The sequence below is a fragment of the Strix aluco genome, chromosome 3 (assembly GCF_031877795.1).
Source record: "Strix aluco isolate bStrAlu1 chromosome 3, bStrAlu1.hap1, whole genome shotgun sequence".
Taxonomy (NCBI): domain Eukaryota; kingdom Metazoa; phylum Chordata; class Aves; order Strigiformes; family Strigidae; genus Strix; species Strix aluco.
Genome location: NC_133933.1, coordinates 22,859,271 through 22,884,744, shown reverse-complemented (window position 1 = coordinate 22,884,744; position 25,474 = coordinate 22,859,271). Strand labels below are relative to the sequence as shown.

Sequence of the window (25,474 nt, the reverse complement as noted above, 5' to 3'; positions counted from 1 at the left end):
GAGTGTGAGTGACTCAAGGAGTCTCCTGACTCCATGAATAGGACAAAGATTTCATCTCATAATTCAGAGCTAGGAGGGGACAGTTATTCATGAATTCAAAGGAAAAAATTAAAAAATTAAAGTGATATAATTTTCATCCTTCTTCCTAATTTTAGATACAAAATAACTAATTCAACAAGTGATACCATGCGAAGCAGTCCAAAAACGTACAATGAATTTATCTTCTTTTAGGAAGGCTGATCAACTGATGACAATTCTCTACAGTGCGATAGCATCTGAATACTATAAATATCAATTTTTAAGGATATCGGGAATACAGAAGAAAAAATATTAGTATATTTAGTTATTGTTATACTGTGTCTAGTACTTACTGATCTGGCATTGCAATAAAATATGACTTGAGAATATCTGCAATGGAAGTTATAGTAAAAATCTTTTAAATAAGCTAGGAGGTATAAGTGTAACTGTAATCGATTTTCTGTTTCAAGATGATGCTTATCAAATCATGCTGCAGGCATGAACCACCAGAGAACATTCATATAATGTTTTCTTTTATTGGCAATGGAGTAATCTTCAACACTGGTTAGCAGCTTGCTACTGATGCCAGAAGATACCTATATTAAGGTAGATATTTTATTAAGGATTAATGCTACAGGATCTAACTCGTTAAATTTACTCTTATGATAACGTCAACATTTATTTTAGGGAGGTATTTTTCTTAGAGAGGCAGATACAGACTGCTTACATGGCCTAAGGAACAAGTATCTTCATTTTTTCCTCTTAAAACATTAGTCAAGAAATCTAATAGAATCATTATTTCTCCTCTTCAATCACTCTTCCATAGGTCTGAAATGATTTTGCCCTGTTTGCCCCAGTAATATGGAAAATGGGAACATGCAAGTGATTTATTCCAGGTTTCGAAGTCCACTTTTGCTAATGCAGTGTACATACAGTACTGACCAATACAAAGCCATTTCAATCATCAGATGCTTTGAAATGTAACAGTTATTTTAGGAAGACTGGCAAAGCCTCTCAGTGGAACTACGTTTGTGCCTCAAATGAAGCAGCACGTATGATCATTAAACTGTAACTTCTACTGCCCATGAGAACCCAGTCTTGCTCCTGCCTTGAACTTTTTTTAACTATTTCCATAAACAGCAAAGAATTTCCACGCTGAACATTCCATGAGAAGGTGACAAGTGTAAATCTTCAGCCTACCTGTGAGATCAGTTCCTTCCGGAAAGATGAGGAGTTGTAGTGGTTCATGAATGTCACAGAAATAATCCAGCATTTTTTCAAAGTGACTCTTGTCATCTTCCCACTTTCTCTGAATGAAAACAAAGGCAGCAACCTGCATTGCCCAGCCTAAAGTTTAAAAAATACATTTTTAGTAACATTTCACTCTGATACTTCCACAGTGTCTATTATTCAAAAATATTTTATAAATTGTGTTAAACAGAACATTTTATTTGCTGCCTACCTGCTCCCACCTCTGATTAAGAGCACTTAATTACCTTGTAAAAGGAGTTTTGGATAGGAAGCAAAAGAATGAATAATCTAAATAAAAAATTTAAATAAATTTGGAATGGCTACAGTTTTGCAGAACTCAAGTTACCAGAGTTAGAAGAGCTTTCCAGAGACCAAGAATAGAGTCAATGCTGTCATGAAAGGAGGTTGTAGTAAGGTGGGTGTCGATCTCTTTTCCCAAGAAAAAAGTGATAGGACAAGAGGAAAAGGCCTCAAGCTGCACCAGGGAAGGTTTAGTTGGATATTAAGAAAAATTTCTTCACTGAAAGGGTTATCAAGCATTGGAACAGGCTGCCCAGGGAAGTGGTGGAGTCACAGTCCCTGGAGGTATTCAACAGACATGTAGATGTGGCAATTAGGGACATGGTTTAAAGGTGGACTTGGCAGTGTCCAGTTTATGGTTGGACTCGGTCTTAAAGGTCTTTTCCAACTTAAACGATTCTATGATTCTGTGAGGTGGCCCTCACTATGAAATCCTTAATCTCTGCAACACTGATTTGCTCAATGGAAGGTGCTGCCCCTACAGACAAACATCTCAGCAATGCACTGCAGGATAGAAGAAAGCTGCATTATACAGACATAGTTGCCCTTAGTAGTGCATGTTAACCATGTGCATTGTGCAGAAAATATCTATTGCTTCAAGGGCTTTATTACATATACCTTCTTATAATTTTCCTTACTAATAGAAGAAAATACAAGTTGTTCTTTATACTTGATTACAGAAAAATCTGATGTATATCCATTTGCTTGTATTAATACACAAGACAACTGTGCAGTTTTACAGCCTGACATTAAACTGACAATGTCACACAGTTAAGTAAATAAAACTGCTGAGCCTGCAGCTCAGGGGTCACACGTCATTATCTTCAATAAACATTCTTGGCTTTTTTGGCACAATTATATCACATAATAGTATATCACATAATAGTAGTTCTGTCCACAAGTTCAGACAGCAGGATGAAAAAGCAGGGCTCCAGTTCCACTGCGTGCCTCTGATACTCCCTTAAGCAGGGCTCAGAGGAGCATGACATTGCCTTACCACTGTACTTGGCTAGCTTGTATCTCAACAGAAAACCTGCAGATAGATATGCCACATCAAAAAGAAAACATCACAACTTCCCATTCTCCTCTTTGCTCACCACAGTTCTCAAAGTCTGTTTTTCCTTTGCTGGTGACTTACAGCATGCTATTCTTGCACTTTATTTCAACTCTTCTTTACAGGGAACCCTTTCTATTCTGCTTGTGGCAATATCTTACAAGAATATGCTAGAAAATCACTTAAAGTCACCAATTTTTAAATGAACTGCATAAATCGGTCAGCCTGGATAATGCATTAACCAAGCTGCATAATCTCTTCTGTATTGGTTAGGAACGTTAATTGTATTCTTAAAAGATTTGTAACCTGTAGCATGGGGTAGATACTGTTTATTTTTAAATCAACTAAACAGATGGAGCATGCATAACTAACATGCCTTCTGCAATCTGGACCTAACGAGTCTCAGATATTCAGATAATGAATGACATCCAGATAACTGAACACTGGAAGTGGTTATATGAAGAAAAGAAACGCCCTGAATGCAGTCTCAGCAAATCTTTTCAAATTTGCACTTGTTAAAAACCCTCTCTAAACAAAACTAAACTTTGACCACAACATTTTATGTGTATTTATGCACATACCACATTCCCATATCTGCAGTGTCAAGAAGTATCAGTACAGCTTCATTAACAGAGGCAATCCACATTTAAACAGATCATTTGCAGGAAAAAAATAAAAGGTCAATTTTAAAGTAACTGAAAAAAACTTACATAATTTAACTATGCTTTCTTCCGGTATTTAATCATCTCCTACTGCCACAATACATTTCACTACAAGGGTGCAAAACCAGTATCTTAAATTGAACTAATCAGGGCTTCATTTTCACACTTGTCATTGTGTTATATTAAGAGGATATCTTTTCATACCAAATACTAAATAATGCCAAAGCATTTGGTTCCTCTAGAAGATACATGGAGATGATGGTATGAAACTGCATCAGGGGAACCTTCAGACTGGACAGTGGAAAAGGTTCTTAACTGACAGGGTGGTTGGTCACTGGAACAGGCTAGTGGTCACAGCACCAATCCTGTCAGCGTTCAAGAAGTGTCTGGATGCTCTTAGTCATATAGTTTAGTTTTATGTAGTCCTGCAAGGAGCAGGCAGTTGGACTTGATGATCCTTATGGGTCCCCTTCCAGCCTGAGACATTCTATGATACCTCATCTGAAATTGAATTCATAAAAATGGACACAGCAAAGGAAAAAAAGCTCTCTAAGCAGAGAGATGCCTTGTATCATACCATTTACAACTCTGAGAATGTAGATGCTCCATGGGACAGAGTAGAAAAGTACAAAGAGATTAGGAAAGTTGTGCTGTGGTTTTGGTGTTTTCCAATCATTTTTACCTCTCAGCCCAGACCTTTTGTATGTTTTATGTACCCTACACACAGTGTCTACATTAGTTTATGCAAAACCTGTACTGTGCTAAACCATTTTATTGTGTGGTATCACACATCAGCCCTAAATTTTTCAGTCCTTGTGTTCTCATTGCAGCAGAGTCCATAGGCAGAAAGAAGGGAAAGAAGAAGCAAAATAAATGCTTGCTTGGGAAGCCTGTTGATACTTTCCCAGGTCAGCAGCTCCTTACGAAGAGTGATTTTGGTCCATAACGGAGGGGAGCATGAAAAAAGCCTCACTGCCAGATCCTACCCTCTACCGTACTTTTCTTCATGCAGCACAAGGCTTTAAATTATAAGGAAAGTTACATATAAACTCTTTCTAACAATCGCTCTTTAACAGCACTGTGAACATCAAATTATAAACACCTTTAGCTACTAAGAAAGCTGCTACTTGGGGGACTTGTATTTTACCTGACTAAACTGCCTTAAAGCAGAGGATATAGTGCAGAAGTTTCCCATTCTTGTCCTAAGCAGTGGTGTCACATACTGGCTATACAAAATTAAACAGAGGCAGTGATGTAAGGACAGCAGGGTGTCAGGGAGGAGGAAGAAAGAAAGAGAGGGAAGGGAGTTGGGAGGCATCCAGTTTTTAAAATAAACAAGTTTGATTTTCTAACCTTTCCAATAGATAACATCCAGTGCTCTGGAAGAATTTTTCTATTTTTAAGTGTATATCTAATCAGATAAAACAGTCTTGACTACTCAAATAAGAGCAGATTACCTAACAGTCATATGACTAACAGTAAAGGTCCCAGGTTTTTCCTCCCCACTTACCCCAGCACAGCACACTGTGCCAAACTACTTTACCATCTATAAAAGTGGAAAAATCTTCCACATTTGCTCAAGCTTTAAGGCCTCCAGTGAAAGGCAACAAAACCATGAATTGCTGCCTTCAACCAAAACCCTGGTCCACGCACCAGTGGGGGAGAATGCCCAGTGTTTACATGTCTCACCATCCCACCTGATTCAAGTGAGAGAGGAAAGCCAGCAGAGGCTTGCAGATGCATGCCTTTGTTCAAAGCAAAAGCAGCTCTCGCTTTGATTTCCATTCCACAGTGTGTCTGCACTGTGCTGCTGGAAAAACACCATGTAGCAAGTCCAAGGCACGGTGTGGGATCCAAATGGGAATGCACAGAGAAACGGGAGGAATTCAGTAAAGAGTTGGGCAAAATGAAAGGTTTTGCTAATCAGCAAGATTTATGAATAGGCAGCAGAAGGAAGTACCTTCTCATGTACAGTTTGCAGTAAGACACACTGTTCAGTTTATTATTGTTAAGTTTAGGTCACACATTGTTAAACAAAAGTAACTTTATTTTGTTCTTTTGGCACAGTGGTTTTGGTTGTCTAAAAGCTCCTGGGCAACAGGAATTTTCTTAGCAAAGGCAGCATTTACTTGACTGGGGAAAAACGCTTGCCTTTTGATTTGCAGATTCTTGAGTAATCATTGATTACAAAAACATGGCAGAGAAACAGTGAAGCTAAGGAACTCATAACAATGCAACTCCATTTCTTTGCTAAAATACTCGTTTTGTTGGAGCATTTCGGATACCTAGCATTGCTTGGAAAAGCATACAAAAAGCATCACACTGCACAGCGCTTGTTCAAAATTGCGGAACAGCGGCGCAGTAACTTACTGGTAGAGTAGCTAGCCACACTGACCTTTTAGGTCAGCTTTTCAGAGTTGAAAAATTAAAAAAGGCAGCTTCAAATCTCAAGTAACACATACACACTAATGATATGTATTCTATCAGGACATAATTCTACACCAAAAAAAAATTACACTTACACAAAAAGGAAAGCCTGCTATTGAACTAGAGAAATGCGCTGCATACACAAATTTCCTTACTGCCTTGGGGATAAAGCAAATTATAGCTTATGCAGGTTGAGAATTTGCAACACTGTATTAAAAATGCTAGCTGCCAAGTATAAAGCTTTTTAAATTCTAACACCCTGCACTTCTATTTTCCCCACCCCAAAATCCTTTAAAAGAAAATAACACTTGAAGCTGAAGTTTCTTAAGTGTGTTTTCATTGCAAAGATACTTCGGGAGTAAGTAGATACTAGGGATGGTGGTGGCAATGAACAAAAGAGAAAGAGGAGAGCTGTGCAAAACCAAAAAAAACAAAAAAAAAAAAAGGTCTTTGGTTTTGTATCACAATTTTATGTACGTGTCCTTAAGTATCCCAGAAATTAGATATCCCCCAAAATGTCATGTCTCCATAAGAGCAGTATTATGGCTGATATTGAAAGCAAACCAACACACATCAGGGAAACTATATCTATGTATTTCCTACAGCAATGATGTAACAGAACAGCTAATAATACTAAACTCCCATGCAAACAAATTCAATAAAAGATTCAAAACTATAGAAATGAGCAGGAAAGTAGAAGGCCTAACTGTGGGATTTCATTATTATATTCACTCATCCTTCCTCTTTTCTTCCACTGCATTACTCACTGTTTTTTCACAGTATTACCTCGGTCAAAAATAAAACCATTATTCAGTGTGCCTATATTCAACAGGGGTCTGGGCCTGATCAGGGCTTTTGAGGCAACAGGGAACCAAACATCTAGGCTTAATAAGGGAAATCACTTAGAAGCACATGATCCCACTGTATACAAACATTTGGGTCCATTAACAGTTTGTTATTCCAAGTGTTTTGCTGCATAAAATATCCACAAAGCAACAACCACGCAATTCTGAATGTTCCTTATTTCAAAGATCTGTAGGTATTGATGTTAGCACATCAAAAATCATACAGGAAGCCAGGTCTTAAAGTTACTATATATACACATACACGCTGTTAAGTTTTCATCAGTATAGACTGCTAAACAGATTTCTGCAAATTCAATTAGAATCAGTCATTTTACTGGTTTTTTTTCCCCTAGTTTTATGTCTCATAACCCAAAGAAAATGAAAGGATTTTTTAAATTTAATGTAATTGTTTGAATGCACAAACTAGAAAAATAAATAAATGCTTCTTGAAATCATCTTGTAAAGCATAATCTCGGCTCCTGGTAAGTTTTTTTTAAACCATGCTCATTTCCAATAACGTAGTCAATAGGAATATAATGAATTGAACAACTACCATCTGATTTGGTAAATTCTTTGAGAAAATTACTAAAACTAGCTAAGAGATAGTATTCACAAATATAGATTCAGAGTAGCACTCCTAATCTTATAGTGAAACATCTGATTCAGTCTATTTAGTCGCTTGATTCAATCAATTTGTAAGGTATCTAAACACCAATATGCTTTTGCTATTGCCTTGCCCTATCAGATGCCCAACATTACTTTAATCTACATCTGTTTTGAAATTATTTTTATGGTCGTGTTCAGTTTATGTTCAGACTACACATTTCATACATGTGTATACCACATATATATATTTACTTGGACAGCATATCATCTCTTCCAATGTATGTGAAGCCTAAACCTTTTTTCTTACTAAAACAACTTAAGTGAACAAACAGCAATGTTATAAACACAGAATTTTAAGGTAATTGAAAAAAAAAAATGTTCTGGTTTTGCTCTAATCAGTTTCACCTTTGATTTCCCATGCATTTGTTTCAGTACCAAAATATTCTAAATTTTATATTTATTTAAGTCACATTCAAATACTAACACTTTCTCTATTTCCTTTGCCCTGCTTCATTCTCTTATGGGAGAATACAGGATGTGCCAATAGAACCCTCTGCTTTAGTTTATTGTTTATTTATAATGTAATTAGAAGCTTCTTCAAACAATGTTTACAGTACAAGGTTTCCTTGTAAGGGCAAAACTAATGTTGTCAAAAAGCTAGTCAGATACAGTGGTGTCTGTCTTAGCTATGAAAATTTAACTGTGAAACCTGCTAGAAAGGATATTCCATTGAAGAATTGGTGTGTCTCGGCCAATACACACACAAAAAAAGTGTGAAAGTATGTAGGAAAGAAATCATTACAGTACTAGCAGGATATATATGTATATAAAAGCACCCAGACAGAGGTATACCATGCGCTTGGAAAGTATTCTATCAATATTTAATCCCTTAATTGTGGATCAGAAAGATGCTATTTGGACACTTCATACTCAAATACTCATTCTATTTCCTAAATTATGACATTTTTATAGAATATGGACAATCAGATGACTAACTCTACCATTGTATTAGTGTTACTTATACAAAGTCTTTGCGTTAAAATGCTATAAATGCCGTTAAGGAACATTAAACCTATTCAGTTACAATATCCATCTTAAAATAACACTTCAAATTTGATTTGATGTACTATGTAAAGTCAGAACAACATCACATTGCTCAAAACTAGAGCAAAATAAAGCAAAGCCTTAAATCTCTACGATGGCTGGAAAATTGCTTTTTCTAATGCATTTTTAAAATACAATCAATACAGTGAAACAGTGCATGAAAACCTAAGTATTAAAAAAGATGAGTCTTGCCCAATACGTATCTGGAGAAAAGCCCCACGTCATTCTAGAATCTCCAAAGATGGCAAATTAAAAACGTCTGGCTGTTAGATCGTGGGGACGTGAAAAGACCTAAAGAAATGCATCTGAAAATCACAGAATCACAGAATTGTCTAGGTTGGAAAAGACCTAGAAGATCATCCAGTCCAACCATTGACCTAACACCAAGAGTTCCCAACTACACCATATCTCTAAGCGCTAAGTCAACGTTAAACACCTCCAGGGATGGGGACTCCACCACCTCCCTGGGCAGCCCATTCCAACACCTAACCACCCATTCTGTAAAGAAATGCTTCCTAATATCCAGTCTAAACCTTCCCTGGTGCAATTTGAGGCCATTCCCTCTTGTCCTATCACTTACTTGGTTAAGGAGACTCATCCCCAGCTCTCCACACCCTCCTTTCAGGTAGCTGTAGAGGGCAATGAGGTCTCCCCTCAGCCTCCTCTTCTCCAGACTAAACAACCCCAGTTCCCTCAGCCACTCCTCGTACGACATGTGCTCCAGACCCTTCACCAGCTTCGTTGCCCTTCTCTGGACACGCTCGAGTCATTCAATGTCCTTTTTGTAGTGAGGGGCCCAAAACTGAACACAGTCATCGAGGTGCGGCCTCACCAGTGCCGAGTACAGGGGTAAGATCCCTTCCCTGTCCCTGCTGGCCACGCTATTTCTGATGCAAGCCAGGATACCATTGGCCTTCTTGGCCACCTGGGCACACTGCTGGCTCATGTTCAGCCAGCTGTCAATCAACACCCCCAGGTCCCTCTCTGACTGGCAGCTCTCCAGCCACTCCTCCCCAAGCCTGTAGCACTGCTGGGGGTTGTTGTGGCCCAAGGGCAGCACCCGGCATTTGGCCTTATTGAAACTCCTACAGTTGGCCTTAGCCCATCGCTCCAGCCTGTCCAGGTCTCTCTGCAGAGCCTCCCTACCCTCGAGCAGATCAACACTCCCACCCAACTTGGTGTCGTCTGCAAACTTACTGACAGTGCACTCGATCTCCTCGTCTAGATCATCAATAAAGATGTTAAACAGGAGTGGCCCCAAAACTGAGCCCTGGGGGACACCACTTGTGACCGGCCGCCAACCGGATTTAACTCTGTTCACCACAACTCTTTGGGCCCGGCCATCCAGCCAGTTTTTTACCCAGTGAAGCGTGTGCCCATCCAAGCCACGAGCAGCCAGTTTCACCAGGAGAATGCTGTGGGAAACGGTGTCAAGTAGCAGGGTACAGTGCGAGTCTCTCCTATGGATGTGTCATCTTTACTGCAAGTCAGAAATGGTGAGAGATATTACAGTTCAATACCTTTTTGGTAGACCTGCATCCTCTTCAGATGCTCCATTTCCTTATGGGGGGCCCATGAAAGTAAAGAGCAGAAAAAGGACGGGAGACTAGCTGCCTAACAAGGCGGTGGAAGAGGCCCTAATTAATGTCTCTGGTTGCATCTCTGCGTTGCGGTCTCATAAAGGTGGGAGTTTCTTGCCTTGCACTCTCAGACTCTTTGATGTACGTTTTAGAGAAGCAAAGGGGGCAGAGAGGCTGGAGTCCTTATTATACAGAAAGGATAAAGAAAGTTTAAATGGAATATAGGCTAATATTCTTTTTCCCCTGACAGAGTTGGGCGAATTTCTGTGGTATTCATCCAAAAATATTCCTATTATGTCTTTCCTGGATTATCGAACAAAAACAAGAGCCAGTTGGGAAACAGGCACCTAAATCTTTTCTTCCCCACAAAAAAAACGCATGTAGAGTTAAAGACAATTAAGCTGCATTTTTGCTTCAAAGTATAATCTTTCCCTCACACTTACAACTTCCTCAAGAGAGTCTTGCGTATCTGTCTTCACCATGAACAACTGTTAGAATAACAATTGTGCTTTCCATTAGAGAGAATACTTTTCAACCTCTATTTTAAAAATCACGTAGGATAACAGCTCTAAGGTAATTAAGTCTGGCAGCTCATAATTGAATTGCTAGAAGACAAAATGTCATAGCTCCTCAAAAATCTCATTTCAGTCTATTTTAACATAACAAAGATACTTCAGATATGAACTATACTAGAAAGTTCAGTAGGTTACACTTTTCATTTTTTAAACCAATATGCTCTATTGATAAGAATTTGAACGCAAATCTAGCTGTAACCTGAACAAAGACGCTTTATGCTGAAGTATTTATATTCCTACCTACGGAAGTAGCAGTGGCAGCACAAACACTTCCATGGCAATAAAAATGCGTACAGATTCCCTGCAGCGTGCTGCTTTAACGATACTCCAATTGAGTTAAGTGCTAAAATTTCCTAGGTTTAGCGACACCAATATTTTACTTCATGGTAGCTGATCCATCATAGCTGTCGGTGTGCGTGCTCTTAGCCCGTGGCAAAGGCAGGATAATTTGGGTTGTTTGCCCTGCTTCACTGAAAACTAAGATGACTCAAATTACTTTGAATTTGCTTCAGGCAAAGCTCGCACACATGGACAGCTATAATGGATCAACTGACATGCAGTAAAAGATTGGTGGGGCTAAGCCCAGTGCTGAAATAGAGCACAAGTAATTTTTTTTACTTTCCCCTGGCACTTAACACAAAGGCCAAACCTAACTCGAGCCTTTGAGAGCTACAACACATGAATGACCGGACAAGTGAAAAACAACTAAAAAGCTCCTACATTCAAGAGCAATGTTAGCCACAGAATAACTTGAATACAGAGATGAAGATCTGGACAGTTACCCAGTTATCTCTGCTCCTAACTACTCCAGGTTTGCCTGCTTTGCTTATTCTCCTTTTTCCTTTATCGCCTTGTCCTTTCCTAACCTGTTCCTGCCCCAAACCACTCCAGCTGTAACTCCCTGCTTTAGCAGTCTCCATGAGTCTTCTTAACAATGGTAAGTCACATTGATGGTCACATCAATGGTGCCTGCAGCACCTGCATACTTTACATTTGTACAATGAATTACAGTGTTATTTATCTTCTCCACCTGCATTAAGCAAAACCAGGATGAATATTTTCACGTAGCAGCCATAGACTGACAGTAGCCCCTTCTGTAGTTACTCTCTCTCATTTTTCCAAAAATTTATCTCCTCAATTTTTGTCCTCAAATTAAACCCAAATTTTAATTTATTTTTCATGTAGATGTTGAGGGACTTTTAACCACTAAAATCCAAATATTACTGCAAACCCGCCAATAATTAAAATACTATCTGAAACAACAAACACATGCAAATCATCCGTCATTAAAATACATCTCTATTTCCAGTGAAGGCTTACTGGTTTGTATCACAAGAAGACTTTTACAAATGAACCTATTAAGATAAAAAATTAAAAGGATGCAACTAACTTCCAGTGATTATCTGGTCATCTGACACTAGTGTCTATGTTCCTTTCTACCCACTCGAACAGTATGTATTCCACAGTACACGCTGAACACAACGGCATCCTAATCTGTATCACTTCCAATGCTGTTCCTTATTAATTGAGAATAGATGAGAATATAAGTTGTATGTATCAATTACAAGTACTGTAGAAGTCCTATCTTGTCAGACTACATAGGAAACTGTCAATGCCATTAGAAACTCTCCTTGAAAACTGACACTGCAGAATGTGTCAGTAGTTTCTGATGATGTCAGATGAGAAACTGCAGCAACAGCTAACAGCAGAGTAGTGCTCCCTCGAGATGCCAGCTTTGGCAAGTTGTACTGAAACGCTACAAGAATGTTTCTGAAATTGAGATTACTGAAATGTAATACCTCGTTTTGAAAACTTTACTGCGCACAATTTATCAAGCCAAAGCTACAGCTCCAGGAACAAAGGACCATCTGTTTTTCTTTGGGCTTCTTTTTTTAAGGCTCACCTTTAATCAATTTAAAGTTTTTTCATACACTGGAATGCAAAGAATTAATAACTTAAGAACTAGATAAGTGACTCAGTACTTCTCCTTGAAATACTGACTCCTCTGATTTTAATTATAACTAACTAGAAAATAACTGCCTGCTTTAACACAGACTCATTAAATCCGATACCTTTACACTTTTAACCTACAAAGGGGGCAACAAGGGCTCTGGATCTATTTGCATTCCAAGCTTTGCCCTTCACCTACCATATATACCACTTGGATCAGTATAACCTGTCATAGACCTATTTTTACACCTCAACTGGGATAGTACTTATAACAACAAAGGAGCAATGCTTAATACTCACATTTTCAGCAACATGAAAATTAAAGGGTTGCATTATAAACCTCATTTTACGCATAATTTTACATGAAATGCTTGTAAAAAAATCCTTTGAGAGATCAGAAAAAGTTGCTCTGAAAACAATATTCATTGAGCTATTTCTCAAAGTTAAAGATTTATTAGAAGTTATTTAGCCAATATATCAATACCTCCGTAATCCTGGACTTTTGACTCTCTACAACTAATTCATATAAATAAAGAGATGAAAGACATTATGAAAGTATCTGTTCTAATTGCCACAAATATTATACCTTAAATGATCACCATCTAAAGTATCAACTAAAGCTGCAGTGTACTGGAACTGTCCAGTGGATTTCAAGTTATCTTCTTGCCGTTACAAGCTCATAAAATAAACAAAACTTTTATCTGAAACCATCGGACACAGTTTAACAAAAACAAAACCTGACAAACACCTGTTAGAAGTCTATCACATAACACAGCAAGGCCATTAAAGATAAGCAGGAGAAATTCTACTCTTACTGATGAGATTCAGGATTGTCCACTCTGGACACCATTTTCTGCTCTATCACTGCACCGCCAAACTTCATACAGATTCATGATGAAAGCTTTTCAGTCAATCTTCATTTCATGCAAGATTCTCACTTTCCAACTCTTCCCTAACTATGTGGCTATACAGAATACTTTATTTTTGCATGAATCTGCCACCCAAAACACAGACTGACTGAACATGAAGACACATATTTCTAAGGCCTCTTTTCAGATATACTATGGTAGAATAGAAGCTGAACATTTATGATTTTAGATTATCAAATTAAGGCTTGAGTGAAGGATGTAGTTCATCTGGGTCCCTGTGAGTAGCTTATTTTTTAAATACTGTTGTGTTATTAAAATTCACAACATTGCAATCAAAGTACTCAAAGCTGATATATTGTGGAGGGTGCTTAGAGATCTGACATATAAACAGTGGTTTATAACATTACAGACCCAGGCACCCAATCTACTTCCAGAAATTGTCATCCTGTAATGCAAACAACAGGAGTAAATGTCTGCCTGTGCCACCTCTACCATCACAGCCCACAAAGTGGAATACGAGCCCAGAATTTCATTAGTGGCTCAAGCTACTATGGCAGACTATGAACAAGGACGGCATCATGGTCTGCTAACATTGATCTGCCACAGCTCCATCTGCCTGAGCCTACTCAGATGTATTAGATGTGCTCAGTTTATGCACAGAACTGAGAATTGGGAAAAAAATTTAAAAAAAGAAAAATCAATCTCTAAACAACTCCCAATACCCTTTCAGGAACCAAATTTTGCCAAGCATAACATAGCATCCAAGCTTCTGGAGCTGACCTTTCAATTTTATTAACGGCATTAACAAGCATACATAAATGTTTTGTTACAAAAAAAATAAATGCTACTTTTGAAGAGATAAACCTATGAATCTTTCAGACTATACTCCTGATTCCATCTTCCATCATTGCTTTAAAAAGTTGCATTTGCAGCCGATTCCGAGATTTCAAAACACCTCTGCTGCATTATGAAGATAAAACATTTATCTAAATATGTATTTTCTCATTTTCTGTAACGTTAAAAGAGATGTCTTCTGTCAAGTAAAACTGACCTTAACGTTTGACTATTAGGGAAAAGAGTATGTTACCTAGACTAAAGACCCAGCAAGTGAACACAATAATAGTGCAACGGTATGAGAGTTCCTCTGTATGGAATCCTGCCAAAATTATCTGTTCAGATAAATGGCCTGACAAAGGGAAACATAAATAAGGTTACTCTTTCAACATCATAAAGTTGACGCATATCCTGCCCAACCTGGTTTTGTATAAAACAGCAAATAAATCAAAGAGATAAATAAAATGCAAAAAGATGCTTTTATTTCAGATAAGTCTGCCTATTTATTCAGAAACCATTTGTGCAACAATTTTTGGCCAATCTGAAATGATTTCTCTGAGAATGTGCAACTCAGATCCGTTTCCAGCCTACATCACTATTAATACTGATTATTTCATATCCTGTACAGCATATTCTGCATAACCACGTTCAATTTAAAACTACAGTTATTAAAATGAACCATCAACTTTGCAATTGCCTACTGGGCTTTTTCTTTTCTTTTTTTTTTAATCTTCTCAATAGTATAAATTGGATAATGAAAAAAGAAGCCTGATGAGAGCATTTGCAATGTGGGGTGAAACAGCACCAAAACCAAAGTGTTGAAAGAGACTTTGAAAAGACTCCTAAAATCTTTTTTCATCATTTTGAAAAATGCTTTCAGTACATAAAGCAGAAATATTTTTACCTATAAGCAACAGCAGCACATGTAGTATCTTTAAAAAGAAATGTTTAAGCATGTAGTCCAGGCGTTCTCTGTGAGATTTACGGTTTAATCACTCAATATGCCACATATTTTACACAGGGTTTTTTTTAAAAATACTGGAATAGAATTTAAACCAAGGTCATTTAACAGGGTATGGACAGTGCTGGGCAAAATTTAAACACATGTTCCTTTCAAATTAAAGGGTTTAGTGACCTACCAAATCCCGGAATGCTTTTGAGACTGGATTTGAGACAGATTTTTTCAAGTCTGAGGTAGCTGTATCGCAGCAGGCAGTTCCACAGGAACATCCAGTCCATTCGTGTGCGATGGTTCATGATAATGACACTCCTTTCTCCAGGAACAAATCCATCACCAGTGACAACCACCTTGGCACCAAACACCATTTCCAGCAAGGCCTAGAAATAATATCTCAATATTATGGGTTTACTCCCAGAAGAAAAGCATCAGCCCATTAGCAACAAAAATTAATTTATCATTTCACTTATTCACTCACATTATCACTGGTAAACAAACTTCTGACTGTTTTCTAAGAAAGCAGCCAGCTTTTCCACAGTAACAGTCAGCTGTTCAACAGAAGAGGAAACAATTAAAGAGCACTTCTTAAAAGCACTCTTTTACAATATCCAATATTAAACTTACTTTTCCCTGTTTTTCCCAGAATACTATCATGTAGGAATAAAAGTAGGGAATCAGTATGGATTATAACTTGGTAGGTAATCTAAGGAGAGACTGGCTGCACAAATAATCTACCGCTCAATACTATCAGGGCTAGGAAGGCATCAGAAGCTGCATTCCTTTCTGCTTGGGTCCCAATGGTCAACATAGTTGTAGTGGACTTCCACCTGCAAAAATGGCTAGAACTTAATGGCAGAAAGAGCAGCTGAGAGAGAAAAATCCCAAACAAGCTTGAACACAGTACAGTGATGTAGACCTAGGTCTGTACAGCTCTACAGTGTTACCCTGAAGCCTGAGCCTCCATCCCACAATTAGCAAAAAGCATTGCCCATCAAATGCTGATACACAGTCATCTACAAAGTGCCATCCCAAAGCATGGAATAAGCCTCAAACTTGGAAGAGCACAAACAAGAGGCTGGGCAAACAACTTTCTCCATTTTGCCTAAACGGCCAGTGATGCTAGAAATACACATATAAAACATATTTCTTGCTTTACCCACTATATGTGGCTCTGAAGGGTCAAGTTGTAAAACACAGGTCGGTGGTTTATCAAAAGGAAAAAGCAGGCAATAGCTACACAGTAAGTTTAAGAGAGCTTGGTTTCATAACCTGGACAGTTAGATCATAAATGTATAACTAGACTAGTGGTATGTAACATCAGAGCCCAACAGCATGCTCTGGCCATGTGCACACCATATCCAAATTGCCCATTGAAAATGGTTTCTGACCCATAACCATTCCCAAATCATGCAGGGAAGCGTATGGTGGAGTGATGGTTGGTTACTGCAAAAGACCAGGACCAAGCAAGTAATTCAAAAATATGGATGACTGAATGCTAGTCCCTTGCAACCTTTTCAATGACTAGTGGAAACATGGTGGAAAGGTACAAAATCCAAGATACAGAGGCAAACAACAGATATTGCCTAGAGGTACGACTTGCCCTAAGGTCAGGGCCGCTGGTAGGACACAGGCCAACCCACTTAACACAGCAAAAGAAACCACCGAAACAAGATTGGACTTCTAGAGGAATAAACTTAACATTTGGCCTCAACATAAGAAAATAGAAGCACTTCAAATGTCCTCCTTGCCTTTTCTTCCCCATTCTTCCTCCAGAAAAATATAGAAAAGGAGCAAAGTCTGGGGATTTAAACAGAGCTCTAGGAAGTAAAACAACTTTCTGTTCTGTTCATATTTGTGCCACCCCTGTGCCATAGAACCTCAAAGAACACAAATTTCTCAGTTTAAGACACCTGTAAAACTGAAATGACATTCTCACAATCGTAAATGGCTTGAGATCTCAGAATGACAAGCATTGTATGTGTCAAATATTAATATTATTAATAACTTAGCTCACTATAATCCTGGCAAAGGTGCTGCGATCAAGAGTAGCTGTGGACCACTGCAAAGGCAGAACAGGTCGTATAGCTCAAAATGGTAAACAGTTGTCTTCTTTTCAGGAGAAAAGCTTTTTTTGATAGTTTAATAAGAATCTTATTACATATTTAACACCTAGTTAAACATAATAATGAACAGATGTCCCGTTCTACATACCCTAATGTTAGTATAAGCCAAACTAAACTGAAACAGTTAAGACCCCTCTCACTGTCCCATCCTACTGACTCTGCTAGAAAGGAATAATACATGACAGAGGAGTGAGGAAGGTTGAAGTTTCTTACATCACAGAGGTCAGGGTCAGAGCCTCCCTGCTGAGAGTCCAACCTATGCAACATTAGTTTATTGTTTGTAGACACAAACCCAAGTACCTGCTTCTCCTCACTAAGAATGGAGTAAGTGTGAGGACAGAAAACAAATGCAGACAAGGTCTGAGACTCGAAAAGGTCGAGTGCAAAATCTTTTTGAGACCCCTTTCTTGAATCTAAATCCCCAAGATTCTTGTAAGACAGAATCGTTTTCACAAAAATACTCACATTATTTTGGTTTAAGGTCCAGTATGGGCTGAAAACAAACTTCCAGACTGCAAAAGTTATCACAAACTAGTTTTAATAATCCAGAATTATAAAACCCAGGCAGCTAATCAAATAGACCAGTTTTTGATTTGGGAGAGTTTGCAATTTTAGAAAAATTGGGAGCCAGAGAAAGGATTGATTTTGTGACACTATCGGTCTATCAGCTAAATTTCATCATGACGAGAAATAACAATTCCTCTATTTCCTTTGCTGGTAATTATTTCTTCCCTCCTAATTTCATCGCATTTAGTACTAATGAAAAGGACAAAAGTTTTACAAGATGAAACAGCTCACACCCAAGACAGAAACAGAGGAAGCAGAAACTATCTGATGTGTAATAAAGATAAATCTTCCTTTATGTCACAAGATACGTATTTCTGCACACCAATATAGCATTTTACTTCAGAAGAAGTTAAACAGATCTTTAGAGGCCTAGAGGAACAAAGTCCCTTGGTTTTTAGAGAACAGATGAAGAGACAGATCCCATTCATACTGCCTTTCCTCAGGAACAATTCAGGGAAGAGCTTTGTTATTGTTCCAGACTCCTATAGCTATAAAGTTGATGCATTATAAGTGAGGAAGACTTCATTTCTAGGGGGAGGTTCTTAATTTTCACCTGAAATCATTTATCTCTAATTCAACTACAAGGACTAAATTCTAAGAGGATTAAGTAAGAGAACAGTGAAGGTCAGCAACAATGTACCAGACAGTGAATAATTTTCCTAATTAGATAGCTGGAGCACAGTCGAAAGGAAGAGTTTATAAGATGACTCATTTAGGAAGTCTGTAATTTAAAAAAATCCTCTTGCTTACTAGTGCTTCACCTGCTTTTCTCTGATCAGCATCTAACTGACACTGGATGGAGATATCACCGGGGGACTGCGGAGAGGCACACGATCTGCAACACTGAGCTAAAACCTAAGTCTCCATAGATAGTGTGTTAAGGCTTGTTTTGACAAAAGCATAAAAAACTTTAAAAAATAAAATCAAAAGGGTTAGCAAGCAAACTAAACTGTGGGATTACAAACAGTTGCCCAGAACTTGGCTCAAACTGCAACTTACCACTGGGAGCGTGAGCCAAGTGGCCACAATGCGGTCAGTGATCCAGCGATACCAGGCCGGTGAGATAAACATCAAAGGTAGAAAAGGACCGAGCATGAATAGACTTCCAAAAAAACTTCCCAAGAATAGTGCAAGTACAAAGTATATCCCTTTCCATGACACCATGGCTCTGAAAAAGAAAGTCGGCATTATGTTAGCGAGAGAAACTAAAAGTAATTACCTAACTCTTCAAGTCCACAAGTTCGGTTTGAGGTAATATTCCTCCTTTTCTTTCCATTGCTAACAACACATGATGACAGTAAAAGCAAGCAAAATGTTCTACCTCACAAGCAGCTGTAAGAGAACAACTTTATAAACACAGTGATTTGTAAGGAGCACTGGGATATTAAAAGGGTCATAAAAGTATCAGCTACATAATAATTTCCTCCACTTATTACGATATGTAGTTCCACTCTCAAATCTTCAGCAAGCTGTTTTTATTATCCAAAGGTACAAAAGAGCTATATAAGCAAACACCTGCTATATTAAACTTTTCAGCCATTAGTTTTGTCACTGGCAAAGTACTAACGTTAGCACTTTCTAAAGACAGGGAACTTTGCTTTTCTATTTCTTCATTTTGCTTCTTCTTGCCAAACAGTGTTGCAGAAACTCATCTTCCCTACCTGACAAGGATCTGCATGCAACCTCCTTCAGAAACCACTCAAACCTTGTGAGACTGATAAGCCGTTTCAAACACCAGTTCCCTTTTTAACAAAACAGGGCAGGCAAGTAGTGCATGAAACCTCCTGACCCACCCTGGCTTAGAGAACTTGTGACTTTGAAATCTGCTGTACTTCAACTGTCCTTATTAGTTATTTTTCAACTTATTCCACCAAAAAACTTTGTTTTTTAAGACAATAGTCTAGAATTGAAATATTCCAGTGTCTGTGCTATCAGCTAGACTCCCTTATTATAAATTGAAAGGTACAGTGCTTGGAGCTTCTTAATGCATTATGACAGAACACTCAGCAATCCTCCAAGCATTTGTAATAGCTACAAGCTTTCACAATTTAGCAACTACCACCAGCTATGACAAAGCAAATGTGGAAATATCAATTCTCTAAATTAGGGACTAAAAATAGACTGTTTTCCTCTATTTAGGACTCAACCAATTGTTTCTAAAATCAAAGGTTAAGTAGAAGTCACTTTTCAGTCACTTTACTGAATTCCTTTTTTGACAGGCTATTTTAGAAATTTTAAGAGCTCAGACAGGACTTCAGGACAAGAAAAACAGGAAGCTGGTGGTTTTAATTTTAAAATGACCAATGGAAAAGTAATCCATTAAGCCTTGTGTACTGTAACATACATGATTTATCTCAAGCATGTTTTGTGCAACGTCCATAGCAATAATGTCTGCACACCAAAGTATTCAAAACTCAAGAAACTAGTGTTGCTAGCACATGAATTTGCTTCTGCTACTTCATGTTGACAAGTAACAAGAAAGTAGTGCTATTTTGGGATACTTTGACAGTTTAGGAAATTGTTTAAACCTACATATTTGGAGGAAGGCCAAGAGAAGAGGCCATGCAAATTTGTTAATGTAAGAAGGATACAGGAAGCTGTATTTAGCCCGACTTCTGCAGCATAGCAAAAAAACACTAAAATACAAATGTTTGCCGATAGCTATTCAGACAGATTTTAACACAATGAAATTTGAATTCAAACAAATACACATTATTTACATCCTGGAGTGCAGAGCCATCTCTTTCCTGCCAAAAGCAGGAACTAAATAACCAGCTATCCACATATGCACACACTAACTAGGATTAATTCTGACATATCAAAGGATCCTTGAAGAGCATTGCACTGAAGAAACAATGCTCCAACAGCCTTCTTGTATTTGATACTGCAAACCTGTGTGGGGAAAGCCTGAAATAAAGGTAGCAGAGGACAAAAGGAAAAAAAAAAAAAACAACAAAAACAGAGAAGGACAGAAACAACAGAAAGGGCAAAGAAAAGCATTAACTGCAGCAGGACTAGACGAAACAGCCTTCTCCTGACATATCAAGATTTGAGACCTACTGCAAAAGGCAGCAGAGAGGACTAAAATCCAGTGTGCTTGATCTAATCAAGCATTTTCTGAGGACAACACACAGCAAAACAACTGGAAACATCTAGGAACAGCTTTCAGACAGGTAAAACCTACTAGCAGGCAGAGAACACGAGTTTGTTTAGCTTCAGCCAGCTGCTCCGGTCCTCTGCAAGGCTGCTTAGAGCCACTGGTCATCGAGTCGGACGTAATGACGTCCGCCAGACAGACACCCTGGCTCCAGGCAGCCACCGGATAACAGAGGCATGTGTTCCAGTTCCAGATACTTGACTACTGCACACAGGTAACCACAGAGTTAATGAGTAAAAACGTTGCCTTGTTATCCTCCTAGACTCTTAGGAAAGCAATGTAGGTCACTTATTTACAGGCTGAGCTTTTCACAGTTTACACTGATCCTTCCCTCAAATTATAGCACAGAGTCAAATATTTTAGAAAAAAATCTGTTCTGTATTTTATGTGACAGACTGTCTTGTAAACATTTTTCTTTATATGTGAAGGTATCTGAGCTATGGAAAAGACCTAAGTTCTGAAGTTCTTCAACCTGCACCCCAGCAGTATTTTCTTTAACGTTACAGTATATACATAAGTCATACTGCACTCCACTGAGTTAAACAACGTGGTGTTTATTTCTAGACACAAAAGATACCATGTGTGTTTTTAATTGATGTCATTTATCTCTCTTGCAGCCACATTTTTGAAGTGTGATACATAGCATATTTTGCTTATTGCTTATACTTAATACATTATATATCTTTACACGTGTACACATGCATTTATCTAGAATAATGGATGGATTTCGTCTCTGAATTAGTGCCACCACAATAAAGCACATACCACGCAAACAAGTATGAACAGAAAAACAACTCCCTCTTATTGAATTTGAGCAAAACTGCAAAATGAGAAGCCTGTGATAATGTGAAGAACTTACAGCAGAGAGTAACCATCCAGCTGGCCTTCTGAAAACAGTGCTCAGCAAGCTCATTTTAGTTACAAAGTGAAATTGTTAACAAACTCAACCCGTTTGTTTTCCTTTGTAGTTTCAGGTGGTAGAGTTACAGCCCGGACAATAGGTTATCTATTATCTATCTATTATAAAAATGTATCTGCCTACACATGTCACTTGAGAAATATTTACATATACTCTCATTTTAGCCAACAGTCAAGGATGAGTATTCATCACACAAGCTGCTGGGCACGTTGGCTGCCAACAGCACATGCCCTGAGCCAGTCAGCAAAGGCATTGCCCTGCCTGTGTTTAGGGCAGGGAGGGCAGAGAAGAGGCTGAAGGCCCAGGCTGGATTTGGCACGCTCGCCAGACCAGGTGCACTGCAGAAGCAATGTGCCCTCTCCAAGTCAAGAGGTGTCAATGTGCCCTCTCCAAGTCAAGTGGGAGCCGGCTCCAGCACCTGCTCAGGTAGGAGTACAGTGCACAAGTCTGTAAATAGCACAGAGCCAGCTCTGGTCAGACAAAGTAATTAGTTATAAATTTGTGTCCTGCTAAAGCTTCAGTACAGTTTGGGAACTGCCCTGTCTCTGAAGCAGTACAGTCGTGTTCACACAGTGCTGCAACTTGTTTAACAAACCTCTTTTGCCTGTCTTTGCTCAGCTCTGTATCCTCACCTTTTTCCCTTCCCAACAGCAAACCCTCTCCCAGCCCCACACCCCACACCTCCCATCTCGATTCAGTAATACCCCTCCCATACACACATCTCCTTTCCCCCATCATAATACCAGCTCATTTGGGCAGGCGAAGAGCAGCACTCTCCAAAGTGGCCACCCACCCCGAGGAAAAGGGAGGCTGCAATGCTGAGGACTGCACAGTTGGCACGCAAGCTCAGCTGTCAAGTCTAGCCAGGCCAGGCCAGTCTCCACATATGGGTGTCAACTTGTGTTAGCTCTACAAGGGCTGTTGTGCCGAGTTTACCATTGTGTCAGTCACCTGAGAAATTCCCAGAAGCTTAGAAATATGGCAACCATCCCAAATCTAACATAGGCATTCAACAAGAGAAGTAACAGATCACTGCAAAATACACACCTGCAACTTCAAAACATGATTTAAAAACAACCAAATAATCACAAAGGGAAAGGAGTACCCAATGAGGACTTGTAAAATGATCTCAAACAAATGTTAAAAATCTCAAAACTAAGAAAAATTGGAGCTGATTCATGTCAGAGATGAGACACCCAAGAAATGAACTTAAAGGTTTTGACAGGAAGTCTGAATAACAGAAGCCAAGCATTTCCAAAGAACAGAAGTACTCCTTTACTACTGCTGACATCTCCTCCTAATGCAGCAATCACTCTCAACACTGGATTTAGCACGTATTACAGCCTTTATGCATCTTAAAGCCACTTTCCATTTGCTGTGTGGGTCAGAGCTGTGGGGAGACGGTCAAAATTATTTCAAGATTCAGGCTGAAAGCTGCAAACAGTGAGAAAGACTGCACCTTCATACTGGGCTTGTAGTTCTTCATCTATTTTGTGGCAGAACTCCAAGTTATTGGGGTACTGTATTTCACATGTTCTCGTTGCCATAGCAGAAGGAAAACATGCTCTGTCTCCAGGTAACGGGAAACAGTAATTCTTAAAATACAATTTTTGTTTTACATTTCAGTCAATTTTAATAATTCTTGGCTACAATGGGACAAATTACTTTCCAAAACAGTTGCATTTTTGTGAACTTCATCTTTATTAAATATTTTCTTGAAATTATTTCAATATTCTATGCAAAGTGTTTGCATAGTAACATAAAGCAGAGGAACCTTCCTGTGATCGGATTTTGGCTTGTTTTACTTATCATCTACATGCTTTTATTCAAGGTACAGCTGGAATGACAGATAAACCACAACTTGTTATGGTGATGATTTCAAAAGGTTTTAAACAGCCTGTTCTCTACAACAAAACTAGTTTTTCTTCACAACTGCTTCTATGGCTTATAAGTGGGCAAAGGATGCAAAATAAGTTTATCTGTTAAGACACAAAAAAGTTCTAAAACTAAAGGTCTAGAAGTTTCACAGCAGTCAAGACTCACCACATGCTTCACGTTTCTTTAACAGTTCCTGGCTAATTCAGAGTTCTTGTACAAACAGGTTGACTTGTCTTCCAGGTTCAATATAAAACAAGATTTAACCTACAGTATGGAATTAAGCAATACTACCTGACAAAGCCAGCTGCCCGATAACTAGAGAGATTTTTAAGCACTTAGTATTACGCAGTCAGCAAATCAGGTTTTATTACACTACTGAAAAAATAAAGAAATGTTCCTTAGTGCCAATAAAACAACAATGTATTATTACTGGTCAGTATGTTTCCATTCAATCAGCACAGGCAATAAAACTGTTCATTAATCTTCAAGAACTGAAAGGGGAATACTAGGCATTGGGTTTAATTCTTCTTTCAGTCAATTACCAGTGGAAAAGGTAAACGTTACCTTCAATTAAAATCAAGCAGAAACTCACACAGACACCCAATGATGCCTTTTCTCCAACAGTTCTGCAAAGAAAGCCAGCACTTAACTGTGAACTGACTTGGTTTAGTTCTGCATTTCCTCTAAGCATGGCAAATGAAAGGGGCGAGCTGGAAATTCCAGCTCCCGCATTCAATTTTGCATTCTGAAACATAATTTCCAGGTCAGAATATAAAATATTCACAATTTTAGAAATCTTTCATCTGGGTGAAGTGAATCAGACTTCAAGGAGGTGGGCAAGAGGGGGGAAAAAGAGATTGCCAACTTCACGGGTGTCCATTAAACAAGTCATTAAACGAATGACCCAAACTTTTGTTTGGTCACTAGTTTTGAAGATTACTAAACAAAATCATCTAGACAGGAGAGCAGGCAGCCGGACAATCCTTCCTAGCTTGCGAGGCAAGTAACACAGGGGCCTCGGCAACCATGAAGCAGGTGGCCAAGTAATAAAACATCATCTAGGCAGACAAAGTTTCAGTGGAAATGACACATACTAACAGAATGTTTCAAGTCCAACAAATCACCAGGCTTTTCTGTTGGAGCATTTTATGGGGGTTTTTCCATAACATTTCAAAGGAAATTTTTACCAATCCTTGCAGTCAGAGCAAGAAACCAGTTTCTATGCAGTACCATATTTTAAAAAGAAAATTGCCTACAGCAAGCTTTTGTAGACTGACTCAGTTGTATTTCCAAATCTACAACTTACCCCATCTCTTTGATCACATAACTTCTCACTTGTGCCTCAGTTAAAAGAACTGCAGAAATAGGAGAGGTTATATGGGAAGCAATGACGAGAAGAAGCTGAATTGTTATTTGCACAGATATCCACTCTAATCAGGAGCCCACACGATACAGGCAAGAAGCTCCATCAGTCTCCACAGACCTCTTTTATGAACTACATTTTATGTCTGATCCTTCTCTTGAGCACTACAGTATTTTAAGGAACATACAAATATGGGGCAGATCACTATCACAGAAAAAACATGTGAAGAAACAGGCACTTGACCATTAAAGCTACTTTCCTTTTATTCAGCTCTTGCATTTAAAAACTTTTAAGAGATTTAATACACATATAGTAAAACAACATAGGATAGCGTAATAAAAGATAACTATCATCACAAACCACATCCCTGACCCTCTGTAACAGTATAGCAGATATTAGCTTACAGATGCACAAAATAAAAAGTACAATACTTA

The 25,474-nt window shown here is 38.5% G+C and overlaps 1 protein-coding gene across 4 annotated transcripts in view; it reads right to left on the bottom strand.

The window, feature by feature from the left end:
* Window positions 1-25,474, bottom strand: part of LCLAT1 (lysocardiolipin acyltransferase 1) — a 122,936-nt gene that overhangs the window by 63,094 nt on the left and 34,368 nt on the right. For 2 of the 4 annotated variants that reach the window (XM_074817742.1, XM_074817740.1), the window contains 3 exons: window positions 18,723-18,891; window positions 15,215-15,413; window positions 1,219-1,365 (listed from right to left, as the gene is read on the bottom strand). In XM_074817742.1, the coding sequence (XP_074673843.1) occupies window positions 1,219-1,365; window positions 15,215-15,413; window positions 18,723-18,887 (511 nt within the window). In that variant the 5' untranslated portion in view covers window positions 18,888-18,891. Of the gene's footprint in view, window positions 1-1,218; window positions 1,366-9,627; window positions 9,748-15,214; window positions 15,414-18,722; window positions 18,892-25,474 lie in introns of those variants that run through there. The other 2 variants (XM_074817744.1, XM_074817743.1) reach the window with 2 other exon arrangements.